This window comes from Lissotriton helveticus, chromosome 5_1, assembly GCF_964261635.1.
Source record: "Lissotriton helveticus chromosome 5_1, aLisHel1.1, whole genome shotgun sequence".
NCBI classification, from domain to species: domain Eukaryota; kingdom Metazoa; phylum Chordata; class Amphibia; order Caudata; family Salamandridae; genus Lissotriton; species Lissotriton helveticus.
In genome coordinates, this window is record NC_136065.1 from 1,942,917,515 (window position 1) to 1,942,933,039 (window position 15,525).

At 50.8% G+C, this 15,525-nt stretch overlaps 1 protein-coding gene across 2 annotated transcripts in view; it reads left to right on the plus strand.

Moving 5' to 3' along the window:
• Positions 1 to 15,525, plus strand: part of OSBPL7 (oxysterol binding protein like 7) — a 281,900-nt gene that overhangs the window by 198,617 nt on the left and 67,758 nt on the right. For both annotated transcript variants that reach the window (XM_078645591.1, XM_078645590.1), the window contains 2 exons: positions 10,893 to 11,037; positions 11,400 to 11,526. In XM_078645591.1, coding sequence (XP_078501717.1) covers positions 10,893 to 11,037; positions 11,400 to 11,526 — 272 coding nt within the window. The remainder of the gene's footprint in view (positions 1 to 10,892; positions 11,038 to 11,399; positions 11,527 to 15,525) is intronic.

The following is a 15,525-nucleotide window of genomic DNA, read 5'->3' on the forward strand; positions in this document are numbered from 1 at the left end:
CTGACGTTCTGTTGGGCACCTGGTCCAAGCCCTCTACAGGCCTCCCTGTAGATCGGAACGTGGCCCGACGCCACCGCCCGGCTCCGGGCGACCCCAGTTTCCTGTCCGTTCACCTCACCCCTGAGAGCCTGGTGATCCAGGCCTCAACTTCCCAGACCGCATTCCCAACCACCCCTCCGGATCGGGAATCCAAAAGGTACGACCAGTTCGGTAAGAAGCTGTTCTCCTCACTGAGTTTGGGGTTGCGGTCTGTCAACACCGCCTACCTTTTGGGCCGTTACTCCCACTCTTTGTGGGATACGGTTGAGTAAGTGCTGCTACAGTGCCCGGCGCAGGTCCAGGCAAAGCTTACCCAAGCCCTTGTGGAGGGAAGGGATGCAGCACGATATTCTATTCGGTGTGGACTGGATACCACGGACTCGTTAGGCAGGGCGATTGCAACGACGGTGGCGGTTCGCCGCCACGCCTGGCTGAGGTCTGCCAACTTTTGGGGCGATGTCCAAGCCTCTCTTATGGACATGCCCTTTGATGGCTGTCGCCTCTTTGGCGACAAGGTGGACAGCGCGCTGGAGCGTTTCAAGGACTCCAGGGCTACGGCCAAGTCCTTGGGCCTCGGCCAACACCAGCAGACTTCTGCATTTCATCCCTTTTTGTGGCCAAGGAAGGGGCGCCACCTCATGTCCAGCTAGCCACAGGCCTCAGAACCAACCTCAATGTGGTTGCAGATGTGGTAACCGCCGTGGCGGTACCAGGGGACTCCGGCAAGGTCAGTCCACCTGCCTCAAAATCCTCCGAGTTTTCAGGCCCATCGACGCCAGTGAGGGGCGGGGTTCGCCATGACCTCCTACACTGGCGCTCCATCACATCGGACAGGTGGGTGCTGCAAATCGTCCGAAGGGGCTACTCCCTCCCCTTCAAGGTTACCCCCTCCAGCCATGCCACCGCAGTACCACCGCATGCCGGGGGATCACTTGCAACTTCTGCAGGAGGAAGTTACGGCCCTCTTGGCCAAGGGGGCTGTCGAGCGCGTTCCTGGGCCAGAAGTAGGATGTGGTTGCTATTCCCACTACTTTCTGGTACCCAAGAAGGGCAAAGGGGGCCTACGCCCTATCTTGGTTTTAAGGAGCGTCAATGGCTTCCTCCGGAAAGAGAAGTTCAAGATGCTGACTTTGGCTCAGGTCCTAGCTGCCCTGGACCCAGAAGACTGGATGGTAGCGTTGGACTTGCAGGACGCATATTTCCTTCCCCGTCCTGCCGGCCCACCGCGTTACCTGCGGTTCACAGTAGGCCACGAGCACTTTCAGTTTACCTTGCTCCCCTTCGGCCTTACCAGCGCCCCACAGGTGTTCACGAAAGTGAAGGCGGTGGTCGCAGCTCATCTGCGCAGATTAGGGGTTTCAGTCTTCCCCTTATCTCGACGACTGGTTGTTGAAGGCGGGCTCGCCCCAGACATTCGTGTCCCACCTCCAGACTATGGCCGACCTCCTGCACTTGCTGGGGTTCTCCATCAACGTACCAAAGTCACACCTGTGCCCCACGCAGAGGCTCCTTTTCATCGGAGCGGTTCTGGACTCAGCGCAGTTTCGGATTTATCCCCCCCGAACAGCGGGTTCGGGATATTCAGGCTCTGATTCCGGTCTTTCAGCCTTTATCCCGAGTCTCGGTCAGGTTGACGCTGCAGCTCCTGGGGCTGATGGCCTCCTGCATCCTTCTGGTGCATCACACCCGGTGGCGGATGCGGGCTCTGCTGTGGGACCGGAAGTTTCAGTGGGCACAGCATCAGGGCAACCTGTCCGACTGCGTCCGGATCTTGGCGGGCACTGCGAGACAGTTGCAGTGGTGGCTCACGAACCGCGATTGGGTCAGCGGCAGATCTCTCTCCCTTCCCCAACCGGAGCACGTAGTAGTGACAGATTCATCCCTCCTAGGATGGGGAGGCCACATGGAAGAGCGGGAGATCAGAGGCCTCTGATCTCCGGTGGAGTCCCGGCTCCATATCAACCTTCTGGAGCTGCGGGCGATCAGGTTGCACTGAAAGCATTCCTTCCCTCTGTCCAGGGAAGTTTAGTGCAGGTGTTCACGGACAACACCACCGCCATGTGGTACTGTAACAAACAGGGCGGGCTGGGGTCGTGGACCCTTTGTCAGGAGGCTCTGCGCCTCTGGACATGGCTGGAACACCAGGGCGTCACCCTGGTGGTTCAACACCTGGCAGGTTCCCTGAACGCCAGGACGGACGAACTCAGCCGCCGGTGCATGATGGATCACGAATGGCGTCTGAACTCGAACGTGGCGCAAGGCCTCTTTCGGCATTGGGGAGAGCCTTGGTTAGATCTATTCGCCACCGAAGAGAACGCGCAATGTCGTCAGTTCTGCGCGTTGGAATTTCGAAGGTGGCACTCGCTCTGCGACGCTTTTCATCGTGAGTGGAGCTGCGGTCTGTTGTACGCCTATCCGCCTATACCACTTCTGCCCAGTGTGCTGAAGATCAGGCGAAACCGGGCCCAAGTCATCCTTGTGGCTCTGGACTGGCACGAAGATACTGGTATCCCGAGCTACTCAGCATGTCAGTCGACCCCCCGATTCGTCTGCCTCTTCAGGAGGACCTTCTGTCGCAGCAGCAGGGGACGGTCCTCCACCCGAACCTGTCCAGCCTCCACCTCCATGCGTGGAGATTGAGCGGCGGCAGTTGAGGCCATTTGACTTGCCTCCTGAAGTCTGTGATGTGATTCTGGCAGCCAGGCGTCCCTCCACAAAATCGGTATACGCCTGCCCTGCAGGTGGAACACATTTGTGGTATAGTGCACAGCAAAGGCTGTGGATCCTCTCTCTGCCCCCCTTTCAGAGGTTCTCCTCTTCCTTCTTTCTCTTGCCCAACAGGGCTATGCTCTGGGCACTCTTAAGGGCTACCTCTCTGCCATTTCTGCCTTCTTAAGGCTTCCTGATCAGTCTTCTCTTTTCAAGTCCCCTGTTGTAAATAGGTTCTTGAAGGGCGTCACGCACATGTTTGCTCCTGTTCCTTTCGTGATGCCTCAGTGGGACTTGAACCTTGTTCTAACCTATCTGATGTGTGCTCCTTTCGAGCCACTTCACAATTGCCCTCTTCGTCTTAGCTGACTCTCAAGACTGCATTCCTGGTTGCCATCACCTCTGCCAGGAGAGGGAGTGAGCTCCAGGCTCTATCTTCTAAGCCTCCTTTCCTTTCTGTCCATCCGGACAAGGTTGTTTTAAGAACGCGTCCTTCTTTCCTGCTCAAGGTGGTTCCGGCCTTTCACATCGGGCAGTCTATCACCTTGCCCACCTTCTTTCCGCCTCCGCATCCCTCGAAAGAGGAAGAGAGGCTCCACCGTCTGGACCCAAACAATGCGCTCTCCTTCTACCTTGATAGCACACGCCAGTTCCGGGTGGATGACCAGCTCTTTGTTGGTTACGTGGGCACGAAGAAGGGACAGGCGATGCACAAACGGACCATCTCTCGGTGGGTCGTGTTGTGCATCAAGGTCTATTACTCCTTGACTAAAAAGGAGCCCCCTGTTGGGCTGAGGGCCCATTCCACTCTGGCCACGGCGGCTACTACTGCCCTGGGTCGGGGAGTCCCCTTGAAGTACATCTGTCAGGCAGCTACGTGAGCCTCGCTGCACACGTTTGCTAGACACTACTGCCTGGACAGCCAAGTCCGTAGAGATGGCTTTTTCAGCCGGTCCGTTCTCCAGGACTTTCTGGTGTGATCTTGGTCCTCAGACCCACTACCGGGGTTGGTATTGCTGGGGTATCTATTCTAAGGTAAGGAATCTAACACTAGCCTGTTTCTTTCAGATGCACAAGTTCTGTAGTAGGGGATCTCTGTGTATAGTCCTAATCTAGTGAATAGTCCCGCCCATGTGCGTGGACCCCGGAGCAATCAAAAATAATCTCTTAAGGTGTCGAAAAATGCAGAACTGCACAGACACTTAAGAGAGAATTAAAGACAGATAATGCAGCCTATATCCACAGGCTACACTGTCCAGTACTTCAACTAGAAATTCCACCAAAAAATCCACAAACAGCAAAGCCTGTCCAGATTTCCCCTGCTTTAACAGCAAAATCCCTCTGGAATGATAGAGAGGAAGAAATGGACAGACAAGCCCCATAGGCTGCCATTATGTGGCTCAGAACAGGATACTGTGCCTTTAAGAGAACCTTCCAGAACTTCACAGTATCCCAGAATGCACTGCAGGTCCCTTTTACTTTCAGTTCTTTTTTCCGGCTCCTGCAAGCAGGACCCTGGAGCATTGAGCTCTCCCTTTTCAAGGGTTTATTGGTGATTTTTCACTATTATTTCGTTTTGAGTGCTTCTGAAGTACTTTAGTGCTGTTCTTCTTGGTTTTTGCTCCCTTTTGATGTCAAATATGCCTGCATTATTTGACAAATGCCCGGAGTGCTCCAGGAAGAAGGCCAAATCGGGCTCCCATGAGGTGTGTATCCTCTGGCTTCCCTCTTCCCATGTCCCAGAGGAGTGTGAGATTTGTCAGAGCTTCTCTGGCAGGACCCTGAAGGAAAGAAAGAAGATCAGGCTTCAGGGACTCGAGGAAAGAAGGCTGAAGGCACAAGGTGGGTCTGGAGGGGCTCCTTCTGCCCATGCTGAGGCCTCTGGGGGGCTCCCCAGGGGCAGGAAGACCAGCAAACATGCCCACTCTCCGTCTGGGTCGGTTGCAGTGACCACGACGTCGAGAGGAATGACCACGGTCTGTTTCCCGTCCCCCCAGGGCTCTGGGGCGAAGCGCCGTCGACGCTCGACGTCGAGGGATGTGCACAGGCCGCCGTCGAAGTCTCCGGTGACGATTTCGTCGTCATCCTCGTCGGTCTCGACGTTGAGTGATCGATGTCGAAGGGCCCGGCGTCGGCGCTCGCTGTCGAAGCGACACCGCCGTTCGCCGTCGGCGAAGAGGAGGAGAACATCGTCGTCGAGGGGATCCTCGTCGTCGTGGAGTGGTCCGCCGTCGAGGCTGAAGAGGTCGCCGTAGAGGCGGAAGAGGTCGCCGTCAAGGTCGCCGTCGAGGCGCAAGAGGTCGCCGTCGATGCGGTTGAGATCGCCGTCGAGGCACGAGAGATCGACGTCGAGGCGTACGAAGTCGACGTCGAGGCATGGAAGACGGTTGACGCCGAGGAAGAGATGCTCGACGTCGAGGGGCCGATGCTCGCCGTCTGGTCACCGTTCTTCGACGTCGTAGAAGCGGGAGAGGAGGCCTGATGCCATGGGAGGCTCTCCGACGTCCCAGGCTGGTGGTGGATCGCCGGGCTCGGGGTATGCCGAGGTGTATACGCCTTCGCAGGTTACACCTCTGCCGCCATTGCCGCGGGGTCCCCCTCCGAGGGTTCCTACCCCTCCTCCTTTACCTCCGCTTTCGCAAACTGTGCCTCCACCTCAGGTGCCACTGAAGCCTCCTCCGGTTCCTCCGAGGTCGTTTTCATTGCCAAGGTTTCCGACACCTCCCAAGGGGACTCCTAAGCCGCAGGCCCCGGCCAAGCCTAAGACGCCCGCGCCGGTGGTACCGGCGGATCGCCCGAGGCCTAGGAAGTCTAGATCGCGCTCCGGACGGAGAGGGAGATCTAGGAGTCGGCGCAGATCCTCCACTAGATGTAGACGCCGCCATAGGAGGCGAGGATCCAGGTCCCGCACGGACTCCTTCAGGACACGATCCTATTCGCCGACCTTGTCGGATTCCCCGGGGACAAGGGTGTCTCCGGTGGACGACATCAGCTCGTTCCAGGAGGTTCTCCTGAGGGGGGCGACAAAGTTGGGCATCACGGTGACGGCTCCTACACCTACGACGTCCGTGATCTTTGAGACACTTCACAAGAAGCATCTGTCTCGACCTTTGCTGCCACTAGTGCCAGGTTTGGTGGAACCTGCGGAGGAGCTGTTCCTTACGCCAGCGGTGGTGAAGGCCGCTCCCTCCCGACTTCTGAAGTACAGGGCCCCGGATTCGGACCCGGCATTCCTGCAGATGGTTCCAGTTCCCGATTCCGTTATAGTGACGGCGGCCAGGAAGTTACACTCTACCTCCCCGTCCTCCACCGTGCCGCCTGACAAGGAAAGCCGATGGATCGACTCGGCTGGGAGGAAGGCTTGTGGGACTGCTTCCACTACCATGAAAGCCTCCAGTGATTCGGCCTTGCTGGGGCGGTATGACCGTGCCCTGTGGGATTCCCTGCAACAGTTCACGGAACGTCTGCCACGAGACAAGAGGGAGGACTTCCTAGAGATCCTTAAGGAAGGGATGCTAGTTTCAAACCAGGTCATCAGCGCGGCTGCAGATATCTCCCTCCTGGGGGCCCATGGTTACTGTCAGGGGATCAACCAGCGATGTCATGCTTGGCTCAGGCTCACGTCACTCAAGCCGGAGGCCCAGCAGCGAGTGGCCAATCTGCCGTTTTCAGGAGAAACTCTGTTCGGAAAACATGCCGATGATGAGATGGCCCGCATGAAGGCGGAGGTGGAGACCCTGACTGCGGTGGGCTTGGAGAAGCCCAAAGAAAAGAAGCCTTACCGACCGTTCCAGAGACGGTTTGGTGCGCAGGGCAGAGGGTGAGGAAAGTCTTCGGGACAGCCAGCAGCAACAACAGCATCAGTTCCGGAGACCCTTCCAGAAGCGCCAGAAGGGTAGAGGTGGACAGCAGTCCTCTACAGCTAACAAAGGCCCGGCCGGGTCTCGACCCTGAGCGGTTACTTCCCCTTCATCCGTTACCCGCTCCGGTGGGGGGGAAGCGTTCAATTTTTTCTGGCAGAGTGGAGAAAAATTCTCTGGACAAGTGGGTGCTGAATATTGTTTGCAATGGATACAGTCTTCGGTTCACCAGCCCTCCTCCATCGATTCCTCCGGTCAGCTCGCAGTATCAACTGCGCGAGCTCCAGGCGGAGTCCGATATCCTGTTAAGGAAAAGGGCGATGGAAGACGTACATCTGTCTCAAAGAGGAAGAGGTCTGTACTCCCGGTTCTCTCTGGTCCGCAAGAAGGACAAGAACGAGTTCAGGCCCATTCTGGACTGGCGACAGGCAAACAAGTGGATTCGCAGAGAAAAGTTTTGCATGCTGTCGTTGCATCAGATTTATCCTCAGTTGCAACAGGGAGACTGGCTATGTGCAATAGACCTACAGGATGCGTACTTCCATGTGCCCATTGCACACGAACACAGGAAGTTCCTGCGATATCAAGTCGGCACCAATCACTATCAGTACACAGTACTTCCATTCGGGCTGAAGTCTGCGCCCAGGACTTTCTCGAAGTGCATGGCAGTGGTAGCGGCACACCTGAGGAAGGACAAGGTGTTTGTCTACCCATACCTGGACGATTGGTTGATCAAGGCCTCCTCCTTCTCGGAAGCTCAAGCGCACTTCCAGAAGACGTGCGTTCTTTTGAACAAGCTGGGGTTGCACATCAACATGTCCAAGTCTGTCCCGACTCCGGTCCAGTGCATTCAGTACTTGGGGGCCACCATCGATACGATGTCAGCAAGCGTGTCTCCTTCGGAGGAGCGACGATTAACACTCCTTCGGAAGGCTCAGGCTCTTATCACCACTCCATCTACAACAGTGAGGACGGTTTCTTCTCTACTGGGATCGATGGCCTCTTGTATCTTCCTGACGCCACATGCGCGGCTGCACATGAGACCGCTGCAGGAGTGCTTGGAGGATCAGTGGGACCAGAGGAGAGGATCTTGGGACGACAAGATACGACTGTCTCTGCATGCTCTTCAGTCTCTGAAGTGGTGGTGTTCAGCGGAGAATCTCCTCAGAGGGGTTCCCTTCCACAAGGACATTCCCACTCAGACTATCGTGACGGATGCTTCTCTCCAGGGCTGGGGAGCGCACTCCGGAGACTTACAGATTCAAGGGACGTGGTCCCCGACGGAGTCCACGTACCACATCAATTTCCTGGAACTCAAGGCTGTTCACTTGGCACTGAAGGCCTTTCACCCGTCCTTCCAGACCAACTCTCTGCTTGTACAGACGGACAATACGACCACGATGTATTACCTCAACAAGCAGGGGGGCTCGAGATCACGCACCCTGTCGCAGGAGGCGCAGGCGATCTGGCACTGGCTTCTGGCCCGAGGGCTGACGATAACGGCTACCCATCTGCCAGGTGTGCAGAATGTTCAGGCAGACGCACTGAGCAGACTGATTCAGGAAAACCACGAATGGGTCATAAACGACGAAGTACTAGGAGAAGTCTTCGCAAGGTGGGGGACTCCAGACGTAGATCTGTTCGCCACCGCAAATGCCGAGACTTCGCCTCCAGGTACTACCAGCCGGGGACGCTGGGGAATGCGTTATGGATCAACTGGTCGAACAGCTTTCTGTATGCTTTTCCACCCATTCCCCTGATTCCAACGGTTCTCATCAAGCTGTCCCAGTCCAGGGCGCGGATGATACTGATTGCCCCGGAATGGCCCAGACATTGGTGGTTCACGGACCTGCTTCACCGGTCTCTCCTTCCTCACATGAAGCTGCCGTGCAGGCCGGACCTTCTCACGAAGTTTGGGGGGCTGATGTTGCACCCCAACCTCTCGTCTTTGAGTTTGGCGGCATGGCTCCTGAGATAGTGCAATATGGCCATCTTAATCTCCCAGAGGATTGCATGGACATACTGAAGGAGGCTAAGCGACCTTCCACTAGGACTTCTTATGCTTACAAGTGGAAGAGGTTTTGCATCTGGTGCAAGTCCAAGAACTATGACCCGACTTCATGTAAGGAAGATGTCATCCTTCCATATCTTCTACATCTGGCGCAGTATGGCCTTAATGTCAATTCCATTAAGGTTCATCTGGCTGCATTGACTGCCTACAGGAAATGCCCTTCACAGACTTCCTTCTTCCAGATCCGTGTGATCAAAGACTTTTTCGAAGGCTTGAAGAAAGTATTCCCTCCTGTCAGGCTTCCTTCGCCTTCATGGGAATTGAATGTGGTGCTGTCCAGACTGATGAAGGAGCCTTTTGAACCTATTCATAAGGCTTCGTTGCAGCACCTGTCCTGGAAGGCGGCGTTCCTCGTGGCCATTACATCGGCCCGCAGGGTGAGTGAAATTCAGGAGTTGTGGTGCCAAGAACCTTATACTGTATTTCATGCTGCTAAGGTTGTTATGCGTACTCACCCTAAATTTCTTCCCAAGGTTATTTCTGATTTTCATGTCAACCAGACTATAACTTTGCCTACGTTTTTTCAGAATCCTTCATCTCCAGCGGAACGGTCTTTACATTCCCTGGATGTTAGGAGGGTGTTGAAATTTTATCTGGATAAGACTAAAGATATTCGTAGGTCGGACCAATTGCTTATCAATTATGGGTCAGTCAGGACGGGTCTTGCTACCTCTAAGCAGTCCATCTCGAGGTGGATTGTGTCCTGCATACAATTGTGTTACCAAAAGGCTAATAAGACCTTAGGGGGCAAACCTAAGGCTCATTCCACCAGGGGCAAAGCTGCCACGACAGCCTTGCTCCGTAATGTTCCCATTGCAGAAATCTGCAAGGCGGCCACTTGGAAGTCGGTCCATACCTTTGCTAAGCATTACTGCCTGGACACTGATGCCAGAGCAGACGCGCAGGCTTCGCTGCGAAATCTGTTCGCACAATAGTGGTGTTATTTCTCGTTTCTCCACCGCCGCTTTGGTGTGGGGATGGGCTTGCCATTCTATTCACTAGATTATGACTACTCCTTCTGTAGTAGGGGATCTCTGTGTATAGTTTCTGTCCTGTAACTCCAGTTCTGTAGTAGGGGTATCTCTGTTATAGTCATAAGCGCCCGCCCTCCTCCCCGGTGGAGAGAGATATTCATGTAAGGAATGCTACAGGTCTGGCGTGTTACGCCTTCAAAAAGAACTGAAAGTAAAAGGGACCTGCAGTGCATTCTGGGATACTGTAAAGTTCTGGAAGGTTCTCTTAAAGGCACAGTATCCTGTTCTGAGCCACATAATGGCAGCCTATGGGGCTTGTCTGTCCATTTCTTCCTCCATCATTCCAGAGGGATTTTGCTGTTAAAGCAGGGGAAATCTGGACAGGCTTTGCTGTTTGTGGATTTTTTGGTGGAATTTCTAGTTGAAGTAATGGACAGTGTAGCCTGTGGATATAGGCTGCATTAGCTGTCTTTAATTCTCTCTTAAGTGTCTGTGCAGTTCTGCATTTTTCGACACCTTAAGAGATTATTTTTGATTGCTCCAGGGTCCACGCACATGGGCGGGACTATTCACTAGATTACGACTATAACAGAGATACCCATACTACAGAACTGGAGTTACAGGACAGAAACTACTCCTTACTTACCTTCGGTAACGATATATCTGTAAGACACAGTAGTTAGTGTTAGATTCCTTCCCGCCCCACCCATCTTCCCCGTTCTGCGGACCGATATCTAGGGTTAAGGTATTTCCCTTTGAGGGCCCTAGTTTTATGGCACCAGTGTCGGTCTCTACGTTCCTGGTGCGGAAAGCTATGTACAAGAACTGACGTCCGCGCGCGAGGGCGGCGTCTAAGTACTCGACGTCATCCCGGTGACCACGACGCCGACGACGGATGCCGAGCCGCAGACGACGCCTACCGATGCGAGGGGTACTGCTACGCAAAACTTTCCGGATCCAGTCTGACGCCTGGGGATATTCTAAGGTAAGGAATCTAACACTAACTACTGTTTCTTACAGATGTATCGTTACCGAAGGGCACCAGTACAAAGCCTTCTGACTTAAATGTACTCACTGTGGATCCTTCTCATATGTGGTTAGAACCTGCACAGGTATCTCCGTTCTTACACTCCTGACTTCTTCCCTGACTGCTTTATCCCTTAAGTCTGTTTTGGTCATTCGTTTTCACCTCATAAAGGTTTTGTTTAATAATTCTGCAATGTATTCTTATCTCCCCAGGGGAGGTACTGGAGCTCCACTGTGAATGAAGTCCAAGGCGTCGTGGTCAATCAGCGGGGTGCAGTCATTCATAGGCTGCATGGAACTTGGAGCGAAGGCCTCCACTGCGGTGAGGCACCCAACACCAAGTGTATCTGGAAACCAAGTGAGTATATAAGTGAGTGTGGGATGGAGGGGGGTTAAAACTGCATTCCTGGCTTAGGGTAACATTAGTCCTTTATTCCTATAAGTGTGTAACATGGTCTCTAATAAATACAGTCATGAAGAAGTCTGTGCTGTAAGAGAGATGTGGGTCTAGTGGCTAGAGCTGCCGACTTTGGAATTGGAGAATAAAGTACGAGTCCTGGCCTCAGCTCAACATCCTTTGATTCTCTGAGCAAATCAATGACTCCCCTTGCCTAAAAATGTGTATGCTACTCTTGTGATGCACTCTGAGGCCCTCGGGCCAAGTTTGTTATGTATAAAACTGCAACAACAGCAAAAAACACATTGTTTTTCCCCTTCCAGACTGCATGCCCAGAGATTATGAGAAGTACTATGGTTTCACCCAGTTTGCCCTGGAGCTGAATGAGTTAACAGCAGACCTAAAGCCCTTCTTACCAGCAACAGATTCACGACTACGACCAGACCAACGGTAAGTTGGATCTAATAATTATTCGACTGAATAGGCAATTATAGGTGTACCGCAGTGGGGGAAACTCAAATTTGACATTTGTAAGTAGTTGGATGGAGTCATTGGGGTTCCTCTGTTTGGTGTAGTATTCTCTTACACAGTACTAGATTACATGCAATATTACACACTGATACCGGTGGGTAGAATAACTTGCTCTACATTGCTTATTACCATACATTCATAAATTTGTACGTACCTTAATGGGCCGCATGCACACTTCTGTTTGTACATTATTACATTTACATAGTTGAATTTGTGTAAAATGTATGACCTTTTATGTGAGCATAGTTAGATATCATGCACCATTATGATGGAATCTTCTTCTGGGACATTTTTCTGATAGATGTTGTGCCCTGGGAAAGACTGGATCTGATTTTTTCTCATTAGATGTCACTACAAGCAAGTAGTGCTGCAGCAACATCTTTCAAAGAGCCACAAAGCCGCTCCTGCGAAAGTCACTGCGTTTCAATAAAGGCATTGTCAATGATATTAGGTTGTTTTTTCTCCATGCCACAGATGCTAGCAATCCACAGCTCCACCATGTTTTTTCACACCCATTTTTACAAGTTCTTGAAAGTTTATTTGGCAACCTTCAGAGTACCCAGATCGCAAACCTTGCACTAGATATACAAATGTCTTGGACTGACCATATGACCGCGCCTGTTAATACGTGGGGCTTAATCATGATTTTGATATCTGTCGCTTTTGCTTCCGGAAAAATGCTGATATGATCATGACTTAGCAGCCAAACTGTTCCTGGCTTATATATGATGGAAAGATGCTTGAGAATGCACTCTGTGGTTGCACACAGCACTAGCAAAGATGGGACCAGTCAAATTCCATCTCGAAGGGCCACCATCACATAGACTGTTCCATGCCTTCATCTAATCCACCATAAATCCTCAGATTATTTGGTTCCAGAGATTGCAGTTACCGTTCTCCAATTTAATGTTTCTCTACCCGGCTGAAAGACTTATCGGACTATGTTTCAGAAACATGGTCCCTCCTGCCACGATGTATGTGCATGCCTTGCATTTATTCATGTGCCATTCTTGTCCTCATTCTGTGATGTTACTACACACACTTTTTGGTCTCTGAACTGAGTCTGAAGCTTCAGCTATGGCAGCCTCATCATTGCAGGTGGCACCACAAGCATCTGTGCTGACACTTGTGCTGGAAAATCATCTGTTTCCAGAACCACTTTTAAATATAATGGAGGGAAGGAGAAGATCATTCCCATGATCTGTAACCTTGGCCAAGATTGTACTATGAACTGAAGGGGACCACAGTTTTGAGCAGTCTTGGCTCTAACTACTGATGTCCCTCTCTGCATTGGTTTGTACAGATATATTGTGAAGATCGTCTGGAGGCAGACACTCCTTTGCTCCTTGTGACTGAGATGTAGTGCGCTTGCTAGACCTCTAGCATGTTCGTGGCTTGATTAAATGTCCAGAAGATTTCCCAGCGCTGTGTGTGCCACCTTCAGAAGAGGAGTCAGCTTTGTTGTCTTAAGGAAAGATAGAGACACAGAAGTATTAATGGACACCATGTCCAGTTTGGGCCTGGCCCAAGTTGTGGTTGCTCCGATAAATTTTGCGGGCCATACTTTAGATGGGATTTTACAAACAATCCTCTTTTAACTGTCACAGCCGCACTACTTCTGACCTGGTCTGACCAAAAGGCTGTCCTGTTTGGAACAACAATACCTTGTAAACCACCCCCCTATTATTGTTTCCTGCCAAACTCTAGCAACACCTGCATTGCATAAAATTGAAAGCGGTCAGCTTAATCAGATTTTAACTGGGTCCCAGCAAGATGATGTGAAGGAATTAGGCTTACCAACGTTGGACTATTCCAACTGGCTTGGTTCTGCAGTAGATCTAGTTGCCTCTGTAAAAACAAATGTTAACCGCAGAAGTAAGCTTTCTGCCACATGATTCATGAACAAATTAAGAATTCAAAAACAACTCTGTGGAGGGCAGGAACATAAACGGAGGGGAAATAGACATATAAAAAGAATGTATTAGTGACTATAAAACCCCGATACAGGCAGAAAAGTCGACGTATTTCTAAAAAAAATCAAATGCTCTAAAAACTCTCCAAATCTTTTTCAGACACTTAATAAACGCACTAATTTCTCCAGTAAAAACACTGCATTGAGCAATCAATCCTTTTTCAATACACTCGCAAATGTTTTTCAAGCTCAAGTAAAAGAGGTTTGTGATGAATTTTCCTTAAACAAGAAAATCAATCCAGGTGGAGAGACGATTTTAGTCCTCCTTACGGTACAGCAATTTTCAGTGAATTTACTTCTTACAGTTGAGCAGGTACAACTGATCAGTAAATCCTTACTCACCACTCAATCCCTGTCCCTCAACAATTGTACAGTTAGTGCCGGAAATTATAGCTATACATCTTGCTAGAATTTTCAGTGAGATATTCAGATCGGGGTATTTATCCAAACAGTGAAAAATTGCCTCTGCACGTACGTTAATAAAAAAAAAAAAACTAATCTCAATCCCCAGGAACCTGGCAGCTACCCTCCAATTTCTCATCTTCCGATGTCTGCCAAAAATGAGGAGAAGGCTTTGAACCAGGAACTATCCTCCTTTTTAAATTCTAATCACCTTTCTTGATTCCACTCAGTTTGGATTCAGGAGTGTTCAGTGAGGAAATTAGGGCGATTTTGGATAAGGGGGCAAAGCAGCCCTTAATTTACTAGACCTGTCTGCTGCATTCAACATGGTCAACCACAATTTGCTGCTTGATTTTCTCCATAATATTGGGATCAAGATATCTGCTTTGACTTTAGTGGGATCCTTCCCTATTGAAAGTGAACTATTTGTTTCCGTGAATTAGTTTGTTTCTAATCTTTTTTCCTCCCCTGCGGGGTTTCTCAGGGGTCATCTTTGAGCACGGCGCTTTTTAAAATATGTTACACCATTGGCCGTCTTATTAGAGCCATCATTTTTTCTTTGGTGTCATATGCTGTCGACATTCAAATTGTGTCTCTATTTGCAGTGATCGTTACGATACTGCCATGAGATTCCATTACTGTATGCTGGAAGTAGGCAATTGGATGAAGGGCAACTAAACTCTGGGAAGACAGAGGTCCTCCTATTCAGGAACAACATCGTCTTGTGGTCCCCCTCTTGGTGGCCACAGGAGCTGGGAATTCTCCCAATCCCCTGTTAAGAAGGTAAGGAATCTAGGTGTTGTGTTTGACACGCTTACTTTCGAAGATCATATTAACACGCGCATCTCTTACTCATGCCATACCTTATAGATCAGAAAAATCCTCACGTATTCTTTTTGAACTTCAAAAGAATATAGTTGTGAATCTCGTTCTTTCCAAAATTGATTACTACAGTGCCTTTTATTTAAATATGCTGCAGCGATTGCTGAACAAACTTCACACTCAGCAGAATGCAGCAGCCCGCTTGCTCTTAGGGATCCCCAAGTTTCAATCGGTATCACAAGCCCTGCTTAAGTGACACTGGCTATTATTCGGGAAGCTCATTGCCTTTAAGGCCCTTTCCATAATCTACAAGGCACTTCACGATATGGGCCCTGACTATCTTAAGCTTACCATTTAATGGTATATTTCCACTAGGATGCGCCGATCCACCTCTGACCAAAATGTCAGAATTCCTATATTTAAGTGTGCCTCCTGGAGCGGCAGACGCTTTATTGTTTACACTACCAAATTATGGAACAGCCTACCTCTAAACTTTATATCCACGATCAGTCTCCTTCACTTTAGGTAGGCCTTAAAAATGTGGCTATTTGGAAAATTTGTATGGGCTTTTCATCTGATGATCCATTACAGTTGCAGCGCTAAGATTCGTCTGGGCATTCGCAGGCTTTACAAGAATTTCTAATATCAAGAACAGCAGCAGAAGACCTTGACATGTAGTTTTTGTGTATCGATCTGAAAACAAAGCCTAAGAAAGTTTGTCC